This window comes from Neophocaena asiaeorientalis, unplaced genomic scaffold, assembly GCF_003031525.2.
Source record: "Neophocaena asiaeorientalis asiaeorientalis breed wild unplaced genomic scaffold, Neophocaena_asiaeorientalis_V1.1 scaffold174, whole genome shotgun sequence".
NCBI lineage: Eukaryota > Metazoa > Chordata > Mammalia > Artiodactyla > Phocoenidae > Neophocaena > Neophocaena asiaeorientalis.
Genome location: NW_020174922.1, coordinates 822524 through 838744, shown reverse-complemented (window position 1 = coordinate 838744; position 16221 = coordinate 822524). Strand labels below are relative to the sequence as shown.

Genomic DNA, 16221 nt, shown 5'->3' with positions numbered 1-16221 from the left:
ACTCACTAGGAATCATCAAGGTAAAAGAAATGTAGAGGATTAATAATATTACATCAAAACTAAATGTTCAGTACGAGTGATATTTTCAGATGTCATTTCGGAAAATTAAGAGATTATTTACCCATCCCAGGATGAAAGGATCTATTAGACTATTAGACTTCTTAAGGGAATAGTGATTCTACTTCCCACTCTGTCCATCCATCCATCCATCCATCCATCCATCCATCCATCCATTCATCCATTGTGTGCATCTATGTCTTTATATATCCTAGAATTGTAAAATGCATGCAGTAAGCATCAACATAATCTAAAATACAATTAAATTTAGGACACCTTAACCTCTAATCACCTCCATACCTAATCTCAATTATTCTTTGAAATTTGGGAGAATCATATATATAATTACACAACTTAGTCTGCAGCTTGAGTTAGAATCACTGGTGACAAAATGCTGATCTATGAACAGCAAATTTAACTGAACAGATTGCACAGAGTTGGGGCTTCCAAATGATTGTCATGAGAAGTGTGTGACTAACAGTATCGTCGACTTCCCGCTAGAAGTCAACCTAGACTTGTGACCTAGAAATAATGCCTAGCTTTGTCCCGAGCATTTTGTTCAACCTAACATACAAACAGTAATAAACCTCAGTGTCTTCTGGAAAATGAATCTCTGAAACATTTAAGAATACAAGCAACAAAATTAGCTACTATCAGACTTTGGTTTATTGTAAAATTTAGCAAAGTTTATCTTGTAATCCCTGACCCCTTGCCCTGAAAACAGAAGGAAAAACATAATTATTGCTTATTCTTTTCCCCCTACCTTATTTGTGCCACTGTGAAAGAAGGGAGAAAAATCACCGTAATAAATAAAAATAGAGACATAAGAGAGACAAAGATTAATCAGTCCAGGTGAGGAATACTAGGAGCAACAGAAATACCATCAAGCCGTCCAAAATAAGCTTCTTTTTAAAAGGTTCTCATATTTTAAAAAATCACACCAAAAATATAGCAGCGGAGAAGAAGGATAAATACAAGTTAATTGCACACCAATCCCATGCAAAAAACTGGGTCATTAGCCAAAGCAGTAGTATTCAGAATCCAATTTGGGACGCTTGTGCAGTGCGTGTGAGTCCCCTATGACTGAGTTGTCACTGAACTGGTCCAAGTCTGACGGGGTCTGATGGCCTGGGACATCGTCTGCCAAAGTGTCCAGGTAGCTCCCCACGGAGATGCCATCGAGCCCGTCGCTGCCATCGTGGAGGCTGTTGTAGCTGCCATATAAGGAGGTGCTCTGACTCTCCAGTAAGCTGCACAGGCTGCCACTGAGACTGCTGCCTCGGCTGGTGATGGTGGCTTTCTCTTCAATCATCCACTTGATGGACTCAATGCTCTCGTTAATGAGGAGCAACTGGCGCATGAGCCTGCCGTCTGTGGCTCTGAGGTTAACCTACGGAGGACGGGGAGAGAGGAGAGACCTGCCAGTTACTCTGTGCTCTTGAAAGATCCAAAAGGCATTTAAATTCTGTCTTCTGCAGTCCATGATTTTAAATTCATAGAATAAAATACAAATTCACTTGAGTGCAGGATCTTTTTGAAAACTGCTGACAAATGGTAGACGTCTTAATCAAAGAACTCACTTCCCGTCAGCCCCATCAGGCACCAAAAGCACGATAAAACTCCAACTGCATCCCTGACCCTGACCAAGCTGCCTGGAAGTAACCTATTGAATGTCAGATTCTGTCAAGAATCTTATTCTCTCTCTGGTCAGATTAATAGTTTATCCATGTTAATTGAGAACATGTGTGTGGACATTGAGAGGTGGGGAGAAGAGGAATGTATAAGTTAAGGAATCATCATCGTCATTGCAGCAGCTCCTATTTTTTGAGTGATGATGTGGCAAGCACCATTACAAAACCTAACACTCATTACATTATAACAGTAACCCTGTGCCATAGGTATTATTATTTTTATCCCCATTTTTTAGATGAAGAAACTGAAATCTAGGGAAAAAAAAGTTCAGAGTACAGAAAAGGTCTGCACTTTTTATTTATTTATTTATTTTTGCGGTACGCGGGCGTCTCACTGTTGCGGCCTCTCCCATAGCGGAGCACAGGCTCCAGACACACAGGCTCAGCGGCCATGGCTCACAGGCCCAGCCGCTCCACGGCATGTGGGATCCTCCCGGACCGGGGCACGAACCCGCGTCCCCTGCATCGGCAGGGGGACTCTCAACCACTGTGCCACCAGGGAAGCCCCAAGGTCTGCACTTTTTATGATTATATTGACAAATATATAATGCTGAGTAATGCTTTTATTTTTAAGAAGAACCAACGTGTTTTAGTATTCCCTGAATCCAGAAGTGTGCTGATAAATGAGGCCAGTCCACTCTACACAATGAATGTACAGGTGTTTTCTGTAGATCTGATTATTTCCTTCAAATTTGTCTAGAGAAGTCCCAATCAAAATTGGATATGCGAATCTGGGGAGGTTCTAGAACTTCCCATAGTGCTTTCTAGGTGTATAGTGTTTTTGATGGTTTTAAGTTACTTCAGAGAAATCTGTCTTCTCAGCCACAAAGCAGAATTTCTTTGTAGGCCCTACAGTTCAATGGGAATATATGTTAACATCAAGGGTGTGGTTCTGGGGAAGGTGGGGAAAGGGAGGCTGCAAGAAGTCTCATGATAGCCCTTGTTCTTGTTGGAACTGAAGAAATAAGGCTCCTACAAAAATGCCAGGGCCTGGACAGGGAGGCAGAGACAAATTTGGCCGCCAGAGGTCCTAGTCACACTCATTATGGTTTGAAAGGGATTCCAGTTTCTTCTGTTGGGGTCTTTAACCCAAGAGGCTGGACTTTGTTAATTCTCTCTTTAAGACCCAGGACTAATTCAGATTTGTGGGTTTCTAGAATTCTCAAAGGCACTCAGTTGTGAGTGACTTAAGCCATAAGGGAGAAAGAAGCCTATTGTCTTCAGATGTATGCATTCATATTGTAAAAGTATTTCCTGGGTAGGAGTTAATCTATAACTGAAGGGGAACTTCGGATTGAGTGAATATGATAAACAGATATTGGGACAGATGGAATTTCTACAGTGACTTCAAAGATGTAAGATTATAGGTTGAAATGTGTGTGCATGTATATGCACACACATACGTATGTATGTATAAATATAAAAAGCATGAAGTACAATTTAAAAACCCTTAATTTTGCTAGGATATTAAATAAAGTAACTTGGGTGACTACCTTATCTTCTCTGAGAAATGCACCAAAAATGCATAGGGGGTCAGCAGTGACAATCATTTCTCTCTGAGGTATTCATGAGCAGAACTTAGTAAGTCTTGAGATGCTTTTCTATTTGTGGTGTTGTCTCAATGACCTTGCAGTAATGTTGTGTGGGGGAAGGATGTTTTTTGGCAATCTTCATATTCAAATACTCCCCATACTCCATGAGTCATCAAGATACTGTTCAAATTACAAGCAATACAACAAATATTTACAAATCATCCACAATTTGCTTACATCCACTAAGGAGCCTAGAAAATAAATAGGAGCCATAGTCTTACAAAATTCTTCAGTTAGTCATCTGTAGCTGATAAAACTTGCTGTGCCCATTGTAGGCATGGTGCAATAGAGGTGTGACCATTTCCCGACAGCTCCACAAACGAAACACAGCTGCATTTGTTCACATCCCCACCCTGTCCTGTGAAAATGTTCCCGCACATGCCCAGCTCTGGGCGCGTTCCTTGTTACTCCCCTCACTTGAAATACTTGACTCTCTTGCTCTCCAGTTCCTCCCCTTTATTTTTTTTATTTTTTTATTTTTTTCAGTACGCGGGCCTCTCACTGTCGCGGCCCCTTCCGTTGCGGAGCACAGGCCCCGGACGCGCAGGCCTAGCGGCCATGGCTCACGGGCCCAGCCGCTCCGCGGCATGCGGGATCCTCCCAGACCGGGGCACGAACCCATGTCCCCCGCATCGCCAGGCGGACTCTCAACCACTGCGCCACCAGGGAAGCCCCTCCCCTTTCTTGAGGTCCTACTTCTCCCATCAAGCACCACTTGCTGATTCTAGTCTCTTCTGCTGGCCTGCTTAACCTCTCTGTCCTTTTAGTTTGTATCTAACAGTATACCTTAATTTTGTACACTTATGTTGCTACCTATTATTGTGTCTTCTCACTGGTTCTTCACGTAAGCTTTCAGTTCCTTAAAGAAGCCGTGTCTTACATTTTGTACATCTCTTAAGGTCTGTCTTAAGCATGGATTGCTTTTTTTTTGGAAATAGTCATAATTTTAGGATCTGAGAAAGTTCAGCTCTTGAGACGACAATAATACACATTCCCAGCAACTGTATCAACTGGGGGTTAAAACATACTTGGGATAGTTTTTTTCCAGCAGTTTTTGTCTGAGCTACACAGCAGCTGCATCACATAAAAATTGTTCAGTTTTGTTGAGCAATATGAATGAGAGGGGAGTAGACGCTAAAGTAACAAAAGCTTCCTTTGACCATGAATGATTTATTGAAATAAAAAAAAAAATTCTTTTCTTCTGAAAGCAAACATTCACAGGCCATTGAACCACTGTTAGGGGAAAAATGACAAAAGCAAGTCACTTAGAATGTGTTGATCTGGCTGATAATGATTACAGACTTAACTGTGTCTAACCCTGTGTCCTCCTGGGGAGAGAGTAAACAGCTTTCCACCGTGGGAGTCCACAGCTTCCTGCCCATTACCTGGCGCTCCAGGCCACTTCACCCTGCTTTCTCCTGGAACTAAGGTGCGATTATGCTCCTGCGGATGAACCTTCAAAGTAGGAACAATTCGCCACAGGACTAAATCACGGTGTGGCTTCTGTCTCCAGTAGCTGCCCTGCCTTTCCTCACTGTTACTATGTCAGTCCTTAGGAAGTCTGGCCATCCATTAAAAAGACAGTAGACTTGCCCCTTGGGCAGAAATATGTGTGGTTTTCTCACTTGAGGTCGTATAAGATCCCAGTATCCCAATATCCCTAGGAGAGCCCCTTTCTCCTCCTCGGAGAGCCCCTTTCTGATCAATCATGGTATCCAGTCCCCATGCTTAGTCGTACACAACATTTCTATGTTTTTATGTTCCCTCATAATACTTATGACTAGTGGAAATCATCCTGCTTATTATTGTTTACTTATTATTTTCTGTATCCCACATGAGCTTGTAAGCATCACAGTGAAGGGGACTTGGTCTGTCCTCTTCACCACTCTGTGCCCAAGACCTACGAGAGTGCTTGACACATAGTAGGTATACAATTAGTATTTGTCCAAGGGCTGAATGATTGCTTCAGGTTGAGCCATCTGTCAGGAACGCCCCTCCCTTGGGTTTTGCTGTGATATGATACTTGAAGGGAAAGAATAAGGTAACTTCAGGAAAGAGCTTTGCAGTATTGAAGCAAATCCAGCATGAAATCCCATTCCCATTCATTCACGGAATTCAAACACTGAATAACTGGGGCAAGGTTATTCCTAGCTTAAATGTACAGATCACAAGATAGTATCTCTGAAAGGAAGTGGACTTCATGGGGTGACTCACACTCCAAACATTACTCTGTTTGTTCCGAGGTAATAACTGATACTAGCACAGCACAGTTGTTCTGTGAACACTTGGTGAAAAAAGTTAAAGGGAACAAACAAATAGGACATTATCCAAAAAAATGTGTTTGTAAGGTTTTCATTCATTGATGCAAAGAGATGTCAGTGTCCTTTCCTCTTTTCCTCTTCACTTGTCCACTCTGGCCATTACAGTTATTGCAATGCAATCCATCTTTGTACTTCATAAGTCTCTCACACTTTAGGATTGTATCCTAACAAGTCTCTCAACTCTAGACTGAACGAAGCCTGAAATTTCATATCATTTTTGAACAAGCAATGAACTGGGTCTAGGGTAGAAATTGAAATGGGGGGTCTTGAAAGAGCAAATATGCTTTTTTTTTTTAATTGGAGTAAAATCGCTTTACAATGTTGTGTTAGTCTCTGCTGTACAGTGAAATGAATCAGCTATATGTATACCTATATCCCCTCCTGAGCTGAGCTCCCTGTGCTATATAGCAGGTTCCCACTGTTATCTATTTTACACATGGTAGTATACTTATGTCAAACCTAATCTCCCAATTCGCCCACCCTCCCCTTACCCCTCTGTGTCCACATGTCCGTTCTCTACATCTGTGTCTCTGTTCCTACCCTACAGATAGGTTCATCTGTACCATTTTTCTAGATTCCACATATGTGCGTTAGTATACGATATTTGTTTTTCTCTTTCTGGCTTACTTCACTTTGTATGACAGACTCAAGGTCCATCCACATCTCTACAAATGACCCAATTTCATTCCTTTTTATGGCTGAGTAATATTCCATTGTATATATGTACCACCTCTTCTTTATCCATTCATCTATCATTGGACATTTAGGTTGTTTCCATGTCCTGGCTATTGTAAATAGTGCTGCAATGAACATTGGGTTACATGTGTCCTTTTGAGTTATCGTTTTCTCAGGGTATATGCCCAGTACCTTGGGATTGCTGGGTTATATGGTAGTTCTATTTTTAGTTTTTTAAGGAACCTCCATACTGTTCTCCATAGTGGCTGCATCAGTTTACATTCCCACCAACAGTGCAAGAGGGTTCCCTTTTCTCCACACCCTCTCTGGCATTTATTGTTTGTAGATTTTGTGATGATGGCCATTCTGACTGGTGTAAGGTGATATGTAGTTTTGATTTGCATTTCTCTAATAATTAGTGATGTTGAGCATCTTTTCATGGGCCTCTTGGCCAACTGTATGTCTTCTTTGGTGAAATGTCTATTTAGGTCTTCTGCCCAATTTTTAATTGGATTGCTTGTTTTTTTGATATTGAGCTCGTGAAGCTGTTTGTATATTTTTGAGATTAATCCTTTGCTGCTTTGTTTTCAAATATTTTCTCCCATTCTGAGGGTTGTTTTTTCATCTTGTTTATGGTTTCCTTTGCTGTGCAAAAGCTTTGAAGTTTCATTAGGACCCGTTTGTTTATTTTTGTTTTTATTTTCATTACTCTAGGAGGTGGGTCAGAAAAGATCTTGCAAATATTCGTAATAATAAACTTTTCCAGATCTATGTTTTTGTCCAGACTATCATTTTAATACTGCAAGAATACAAAGGTTATGAATTGGCTCAGTGGAATCCAAGAAAGAGAGAAGGTGGTCACATTTTCATTTAATCAGGGAGTTGCCAACTAAGTTGACTTCTTTGGTGATGGTGTGAGGAACACAGGACAGGGCTCTGGCCTGCCACTGCCACCATCTACCTGTTGACCTTTGGGCAAGGTGGCTTGGCATATACAACTTCCGTATACGTGAAGAAGAATCCTGGGGGTTTATTCTGAGCTCCAGTGAGCCACAGGATCCAGTGAACGTAGGAAAGCAGTCTGTGAACAAAGACTAATTTCTGCCCAATAATGAAGATTTAATTCAACTGAGGAATCCACCTGTCACTTTTGTCTGCTTTTTATATTGTGGTTTCATTGAAAATGTTATTTGCTAAGAAGATTCTGTAGATCAGATTGTCTCAGGATTACTCTTCATTCTAACATAGTCTCTGATTGTCATTCCTGTGGCCATTTGATTACAAAATTGTTTCTACGACTAGAGAACCATGCAAGCTCTACAGGAGACAGACCAATCAATTTGCTGCTCCATCTCCGGCAAATTACTTCGCTAGTAAAAAACTCATGGCTAAAGTTTGAGCTCTCCATGTGACTTTTAATCACCTTATCAGAAATTGTGTGGTAACAGTAATTTTAGCTTTTGACGTTTGAGTTTCACTAAAAATCGTATTTGTGTCTGCTCCAAGATAAACATACATATCATCTTTAATAGGTCTATATATTAACTGAAATGTGCACATGAGCTGCTGGATGTATCTGCCAAATAGGGACGTTGCTCCCTCCACCTTGTCATCATGCAGGCTTGCACAGCGCCGTGTGTTCATCTCTCTCACAAAGCTCTCCTGCGCCATTTTTATCCTTTTATTTATGGGAATTGACTAATCAGATGAAAGCACGCCATCTCCCAGTTATATATCCCTACTATAAAATCCACAGTATCCATGACCCAAATCCCAAATGTCCAGAAAGCTGTTACATGAATTAGAAGAAAGACTACTTTGCAAGCAAGTTCATAATCATGCACATGAAGAAAGGAAAATAAATAAGATTTACCTTTTAATGTGATGCTCTAATCCTAGTGTGTAAGTAGAAGAAACCAGTCGGCATTTTTTTCAAATTTGTAGTTAGTGGGTGGCCATATTTATTTCTAAATATACAAAAAAAAATTCTAGCCATATTTATTTCTAAATATACAAAAAAAAATTCAAAAGCATCTATGTGTACTCACTTAAAGAGCTGTTGTAAAGGTGCTTAGAATATTGATTTTCCAGCAGTTTATCTGGATATTCCCTTTATATAACCTCCTCGTGTCTAAATTTGCTCCCTCTTCAAATTTGCCAAATTCTCATCCTCAGTTTGATGAATACAGGAGATGTCCTGCCTACTCATCCTTAAAATTTCCAGCAGTTTTATGAATAGCTGTAATTCTAAAGCACTCCTCTAACTGTTCTCTCAGAGGACCCATAAGAATATCACTGTCTCTTTACAGTCTGAGAAGACACTCTACAGTATTTGCACCCACCGCTTTTGGTTTAGAATGCTTTAGGAGAAGAGCCTATAGCATTTACAAGTCAGTGTTATTCTGCCAAAGCTTTCCTCTGCTTTCTTAGCCAGTTCAAAATTTACAACAGAATTTGTTTTGAACTGGGCAACAAAGGATTCCATTTTTATATCAGTCGGCTTCGTCTTCCTCCATTTGAGTTGTTTTTATGTGGAATTGAACATTAACTAAAACAGTTCACTTCTTTCTTGAAGCCTCACAGAAGAGTAATTTCCCCAAAGACTGAATAACTACATAAAAACACTATCATCAGCACAGCTGACCGATTAATGTTGTTTTGATAAATTAGAAAGTTGCATCTGGTTTATTTGAAAGGGGCACATGTGACTCCCCTGAATCTTGAACATAAATTCCTGCCACCAGGCCTGCCTGCTCATGAGATCTGTATAGTGTCTGCTGGTGAGTCCTCTGATTACCAGAGTAAGACAGAGAGCTTTTCAGCCTTATTCGGTCAGGTTTTAGGTCCAGTTGATACTTAGATGCCTATGACGTCATTTCCTTTTCCACATCCTAGTACAGTGAAAATTGTTTTCCTGAGAGCTTTTAATATGTATATGCAAAGTGTAATTTTGGCTAATGTAAGAGACTGTAAATCACCTGAGCTGAAATTCATTTGGAATGATGTCACTAAAACATGGACTCCCCACATTTGTAGCAGAACACAGACCAGCCAAGAAGTGTTTCCACTCACTTATAATAAATGTTCTCTCTGCATGTGCATTTTTTAAATTTAGAACTTAAAATGATATTTTTACATGGAAGACTAGGATATGGTAATGTACCCCTCTGTGATTTGCAGTGGCCATGTTTCCCTTGGGAGGGAAGGAGAGGGTGGTGTGCTGGTAGATGTTAAATAATTGGCTCCCTGGCAAAACTACGCACACACGTACACACACACAAACATGCATACATGCATGTAGTAGAAACTGTTCTGATACAAAAGATGTGTAGCACACTCTTCACAAATAACACTAAAATATACAGTACCTTTTATTATAAATTCCATATACTGTAACTAATTGATTCTCAGAGACTGCTTTTGTTCATTTTTGTTGAATTCTTGTATGTACAGCAACTTGTGGTTTCAGTTTCAACCATAATTTAACAAATAGAATTGATCCCAATCCACCTACTCTTTTCTAAATAATTTTTCATCCTTAAATCTGATACGTGATCTGTTGTTAAAGTATTTTTTACCCTAGTACAAATTATATTCATTAAACTGAAGCCTGTTTCAGCCTTAGCACGAGTTACGTCTGAACTTTACTGGTTTGTCAGTTATGGGAGCAATTTTGCTGAACCGGATAATAGTTTTTGACTGCATGAAAAGTATTTACCAATTTTTTTTGTGCTATTGATAATGTAATAGCTAAGGACATGACACACTTTTAAGCTGTAGTATTAACATTTCCCTGTCTTGAGGACAATCAACAAAATTAAGTCAAGTTCTGATTTATAGCATTTTCCAATTTCTGTGCTGTAAATACTCCTACCATGGCCAGTTTCAAGCTACCAATGTGATGTCACTAAACAGGGTTCGTAAGAGATGCTCAGTAGTACAGCATTATGTAGTGTGAAAACCCTGTAGATACAACAGATGTTTTAAATAACCTAAAAAAAAGATTAATCGTAAAGTGTAGAAAATAATTACAAAGTGATGATTTTGAGTATTTGTTACCTTTGTTTTTTCGTATAAATTATTAATTTGTAGGTTTATGTACATACTTTAAGTTTTAATTGTGACTGTGGTTAAAAACTAGTATGTAAAACTACTAAAAATTTAACAAACATCTCCCACACCCAAGTAGGAGTCGGCTCCAGTCTACCACTGAAGGTATAGAATAGAGGCTTTCCCTAATCTACTATGTTTGTGATAAGTAGATTAGAGATTTTCATTTTTCCCCTTAGGCCATTTTTTAATGGAGGATTACAAGCTCAATGGAATTTTATCTTTTCCCCTAAGAAGAATTTGAAGGAGATATAAAATATTTATACCAAAGTTATTAGCATTTTTTTATGGAACGGTTTCAAATACTGAATGTAGATTATTCTTTAAGCATCATTGAGATATAAAATGTATTTGGAAAGGGAATAATTAAGATGCCTAAAACTCACTTAAGTATTTGCATTTCTATATTATAATTTTTGATAGTTTATTTCTAAAATATGCTGTGAACTTCTCTGTCTTGGTAAACAGACGGAAGTAGACCCAAGCAGAATCGAGTAGTAAGAGGCCACCACCATAAACAGAGTATTTCTAATTCAGAATTATTCAGCAATGCACTTAAGGGCTGTTGAGGGAACAGGACATTAGTCCTTTTTTCCCATGGTCCTGAACATCCCTACGTGTACAAATGCTCAATCTTCTCTTTCAGTCATTACTGGATATTGATATTAGATCTGTTTGTCACAGTCCTTTTGCTCCCTTTTTCTTCCTCAGTCCCTCAACTCTTTCTGATCTGCTATCTGCAGCCCAGTAGTCCTTCAGGAAGCCTACATTTTTTCCTTTTTCTTGAGTATGAGAGAACTGAGTTGCAAGGAAAATTAATCTTTGCAATTGTTAGAAAGTAACATTCACCAGTGAGTAAAATTAAGTGAGGAAGCAGCCTCTGCAACAGAATAAAGCACCTGGCCCTTGCTCCTTCGAGCTGTGCTTCTTGACATATGGATCACCTGGGAATCCTGTTAAAGTTCAGATTCTCTTCACTAGTTCTGTGATCCTGTGTTTCTAACAAGTTCCCAGTGGATGCCAGTACAGGTGGGCAGCCTCTAAGATATCTCCCAATAAACCCCCTCTCTCCTGGGATCTACATCCTTGTGTAGTTTCCTGCCCTTGAGTGCAGACTGGACCTATTGACTAGTTTCTCAGGAGTAGAATATGGCAAAGATGATGGGATGTCACTTCTGAGAAAAGGTTACAAAAAGGCTGTGCTTTCTGTCTTGGGTATACTCTCCCACTTGCTCTGAGGAGAGCCATCTGCCAGGCTGTGAACTGTCCTATTGTGAGATCTCCATGATAAGGAACTGATATCTCAGGACAACAGCTAGCAAGGCGCTAGGGCTGCCATGTGCTACTGGCTATGTGAGTGAGCTTGGAAGCAGATGCTCCCTGAATAGGGCCTTGATGTGACAGCAGCCCCAACTGATGTGCTGATTGCAGGCTTGGAAGAGACCCTAATCCAGAGTCACTCAGTTTATCTGTGCCCAGACTTCTGACTCATAGAAACTGTGAGATAACACGTTTGTTGTTTACCTTGTTAAGTTTTGGAGTATTTGTTATGCAGTGGGGATAACTAATACACCAATGCTGTTGGTATATGGGTTACGCTATGAGTAGCAAGGATCTAGATATCTTTATACTTGTGGATAATTTTGAATGATAGATGCTGGACCACCATGTCTGTGGAATGCTACACTATTGATACATTGTTTTATATTTTGAAAAAGGTAAAAAATTGAGTAAGTAGTTAAATGTTTATTGATGAAGACAAGAAATGTTCAAGGGACTCAAGGTCTTCATTGAGGCACCATCTGTATCTCCCATAGGACCACCTTTCTTCTCCCTAAGAAAAGATGGCTTATTACCCTCAAGGAGAAATGACAAATGTTATCTCTGGTATTTAGTGACACAGATGATGCTTTTAATAGATATCACTCATAAATAATACTCCTTATAATTTGATGGTCATAAAATGGAGGGTATAAGATAATAAATGTAAATAATAACATTCAGATATAGTTTAAGAAATTAGAATACACTAAGATTAACTATACTAATATCTTTGAATTTCCAATATTGACAAATTCACTAAATTACACTCTTGCTTTTCAAAATTCTTCATTTAATTCGAAGAATTCACTTTAATTTGGCCTCACTAGGGGAAAGGAAGGAGGAGATTAGGTTAAGGATAAAACCTGTATTTACTGAGTGCCTCCTATGAGCCAGACTTTGTATTTCATATATTAACCCATTTTCTTTAGAAAGGGCCTTCTGTAGAATGGTCCTTTTGCATAGGAAATGTAACTGAGGCACTGGCATTTTTTTAGAACCATTCATTTTTTTACGTAATGTTGATAATTTGGTAATATTTGGAATATTTCACTTTATGATGATTAGTTTTCTTTTCTTTTTCATATGATGCCTAAACACTGACTAAATATTTTCATTTGGGAAAATTTGGGTGGGGCTCTCCAGATGACACAAGTTGGAGCAGTGATCTCACACCCTGAAGAGCGGCCAGTGAGAAACACCTGCCATATTCCAACATTGGTTGATCATACGCTGACTTTTTTTTATCGAGCGATTTTGTCTCATTTAAAAAAAAAAAGAACAGCTTTAGGGATATTACTAAACATATCTGTCATTGATTAACTGCTACTTATATGCCATGCCTTAAATGTTAACTTATCTAATACATTTAATGTCATTATCACAGCAAATCTGTGAAGCTGATTATTACTCTCATTGTGGTTCCAATCTGATATATAAAGAGCTTGGAAGTTACCACTCCTATCTTCCCAACAAGAAAGAAACTTAAACTGAAAATCAACAACTTTCCTTAGATCCCTCAGAGACTTGATGTCACAGGGTAAACTGCTGTCCCCAGGAGACAAAGAGGTGGCTACAGAGGATCATAGCTAACCGAAAACAGATGCCCAGAAGCAGGAGGCCCATCTGGACCCAATTATCAGTAGGAAGACTTAAAGTTGTTAATTGATGAGTGCTGGAGATTCAGTGTGGACTACCTTGAGAGTTAAAAACTTAAGGGGGAGCCCCACACTTTCATGAATTTTTCCTCCTGCAACCCCACCAGGTTCTCACTATCCCCGATGCTGCTGGCACAGACAGGGGGAAAGTGAGCCCTCTCAGATATGCCCAGAGCTCTCCGTTCTCCTGCACAAGGCCTGCTGTCAAGGGAAACTTTTACCAGAGCCTCACTGATTGGGGTTTTACCAAAGCCTAACTAACCTGGGGGAAGGGAAATGCCCAACTCAGGCTCCGGAAAAGACTGAGACCTAATCATGGACTACAGAATGCCTCTCCTTCCCTACACCTAACCTCACATCGATAGGGCTTCTGCATAAGAAAAGGGATTACAGCTAAAAGTACTACAGGCCTCAGGCTCTATTTGAGGAGTCTCTAGGAAAACCCAAAGACAACAGAATAGACATAAAAAAGATCCTAGAGGAAATATTATTCTCTGATAACTACAGCTACAGCATACAGTAAACACAATCTAACTCTTAGTCAGATAAATACAAAACCTCACATCAAAGACCTATTTATCCCAGTTCCTTTTATATCCTATACAGCTTTCAGCCAGGAATTATAAGACTTGCTAAAAAGCAAAAAAGTCTGAAGAGACAGAGCAAGCATCAGAACCAGACTCAGATGTGGCACACATTTTGGAATTCTTAGACTGGGAATTTAAAATAACTATGATTAATATGCTAGGGGATCTAATGAAGAAAGGCAACATGCAAGGACAGGTGGGTAATGTGAGCAGAGAGATAATTTGCAGAAAGGATCAAAAGGAAATGCTGTAAGTCAAAAACACTAAAATATAAATGAAGAATGCTTTTGATGAATGTATCAGTAGACCGGACACAGCCAAGGAAAGGATCAGTGAGCTCAAGTTTAAATGTCTCTTCAGTGATGTGCTGGGGCATAACCTAAGAGGCCTACCAAAGCATAATTTAACTATCTATGGGGAGATACCTTTGTGTGACCCATAATTTACTAATTTGGCCCAGATTTATGAAGTTGTTAAGTTGACTTGTAGATTTGTGTTTGGAAGACATGAAAATGATTTCTGTCCAGTGAAAAAAAATAAATCTCAAAGTTATGGTTTTACTGTCCCACTCGACATTAAACAGTTTTGTCTCTAACCAATAATTTCATATGTCTTTCCTGAGAAAATATATAAACTATTCCTCTCTTTTGGACCAGCTGTATCATCTTGATGCTTCTCTCATTAAATGAGCTAATTAAATCTTCAACACGTGCTCCCTCTGTTTGTACGAGAGCCATATTTCCAACTACTTAATAATTACACTTTGATAGGGTTGGAGGTTGCCGTCAAGATGCCTAGTGTGCTCGCCTGCTGGAGCTAGTTAAACAGAGTTGCCCAGGAAGTGGCCTCTGGACTGAAATCACAAATAGCAATTGAACTTTATCTTCTCTGACTCTCAGTTTTCTTCTGACTTGGTGCTTTTTATTCTGGTTTGTTTGCTTTGTTGTTATTGTTCTGGATTTTTGGCTAATCGTTTTGCTTAACTTACTGTTTAGGTAATATCCACTTCCACAACTGGGTGCTGAACTCTCCTGTATAAAAAATATGTGTGAAATAGCCAATTCCAAGGACTTGTGTACTGAACCCCTAGGCCACTCAAGGTCATATAATCTATAAATTATTCCCTATTTGGGGTAGCTCTAATTGGCAATCTGGTTTCATGATGTGTTCACTTGGGGATCTCTGTTAGGATGATGGGAATCTATTCTCTGTTGGGTGAGAGATGACAAGGAATATGGTTAGTCGTTCTGTATTGTTTGTTTGTCTTCTGGTATGCTCAGATCCATGTACAAAATATTATTTCCATTGATTAGTAGAGTAACTCTTTGAGAGTGTGTGCTTTGCATTTTCTAGTGCCCTGTGTCTGGGGTGGTAGAACTAAAGTTTCAAGTCCTGTTGGTGGCTATCTAATTGAGAAAAACCTTTTACTGCTCACTGATAAGAAAATGAAATATTTCCCTACTTCTAGAGTATACTAATAAATTATAAAGTCTCTTAGGCAAAAAGAGAATTTTCTAATTAGAGACATAATAAATACTTGCAAAATTTTAATATTCCCAGAATTTCAAGAAAATAAAAAAATTGAACTCTAGTATATTGAATGCACTGACATTTTAAGGAAAAAAAATTCCTCACAGTGTTATTGCAGAAGCATCAAAGTGAATCTTTAGACATGAATTGGTTTGGTAATTTTAGGTTGTAATCACAGAATACCTTTTCCTTGCTTTTTTCAGTATGGAGACTAAACATACAATTTTATTTTATTTTTTAAGATTTGGATTTATTTTCTAATGAAGAGACCAGTTAATACTAAATTCCTAAATTTCTTATACTGGTTTACTGTGAGATAAGCTAATGTTTCTTCCATATACTGAGATTAAGAAAACATGCAATTACGTATTCAACTATATTGCATTATAACTCTTAATCTTTTTGATTCAACTGTAATTATGTTCTGTACTGTGTCAGTTTCAACATAATTTGCAAGATATTTATTAATTTTGGAACTAACTAAAAATCTATGGATATCTAATTTCTAAGGAAAATAGAATATTGAAACATGGGACACCAGTTTGTTATGTATATCTTTGCTTTTAATTTTAACAGTAACAACGTGACTGTATCTTTGGGTCATTTTAATGAACATATTTTTCCATCTACAAAAGTGTTAAAGGTATGCCTTTGGCTGTGGAGATCTTACAATGTAGTGG

At 38.8% G+C, this 16221-nt stretch overlaps 1 protein-coding gene across 1 annotated transcript in view; it reads right to left on the bottom strand.

Moving 5' to 3' along the window:
* Positions 1 to 708: 708 nt before the first annotated feature.
* Positions 709 to 16221, bottom strand: part of LURAP1L (leucine rich adaptor protein 1 like) — a 45195-nt gene continuing 29682 nt past the window's right edge. Inside the window, exon 2 of the mRNA XM_024760486.1 lies at positions 709 to 1447. Coding sequence (XP_024616254.1) covers positions 1073 to 1447 — 375 coding nt within the window. The 3' untranslated portion in view covers positions 709 to 1072. The remainder of the gene's footprint in view (positions 1448 to 16221) is intronic.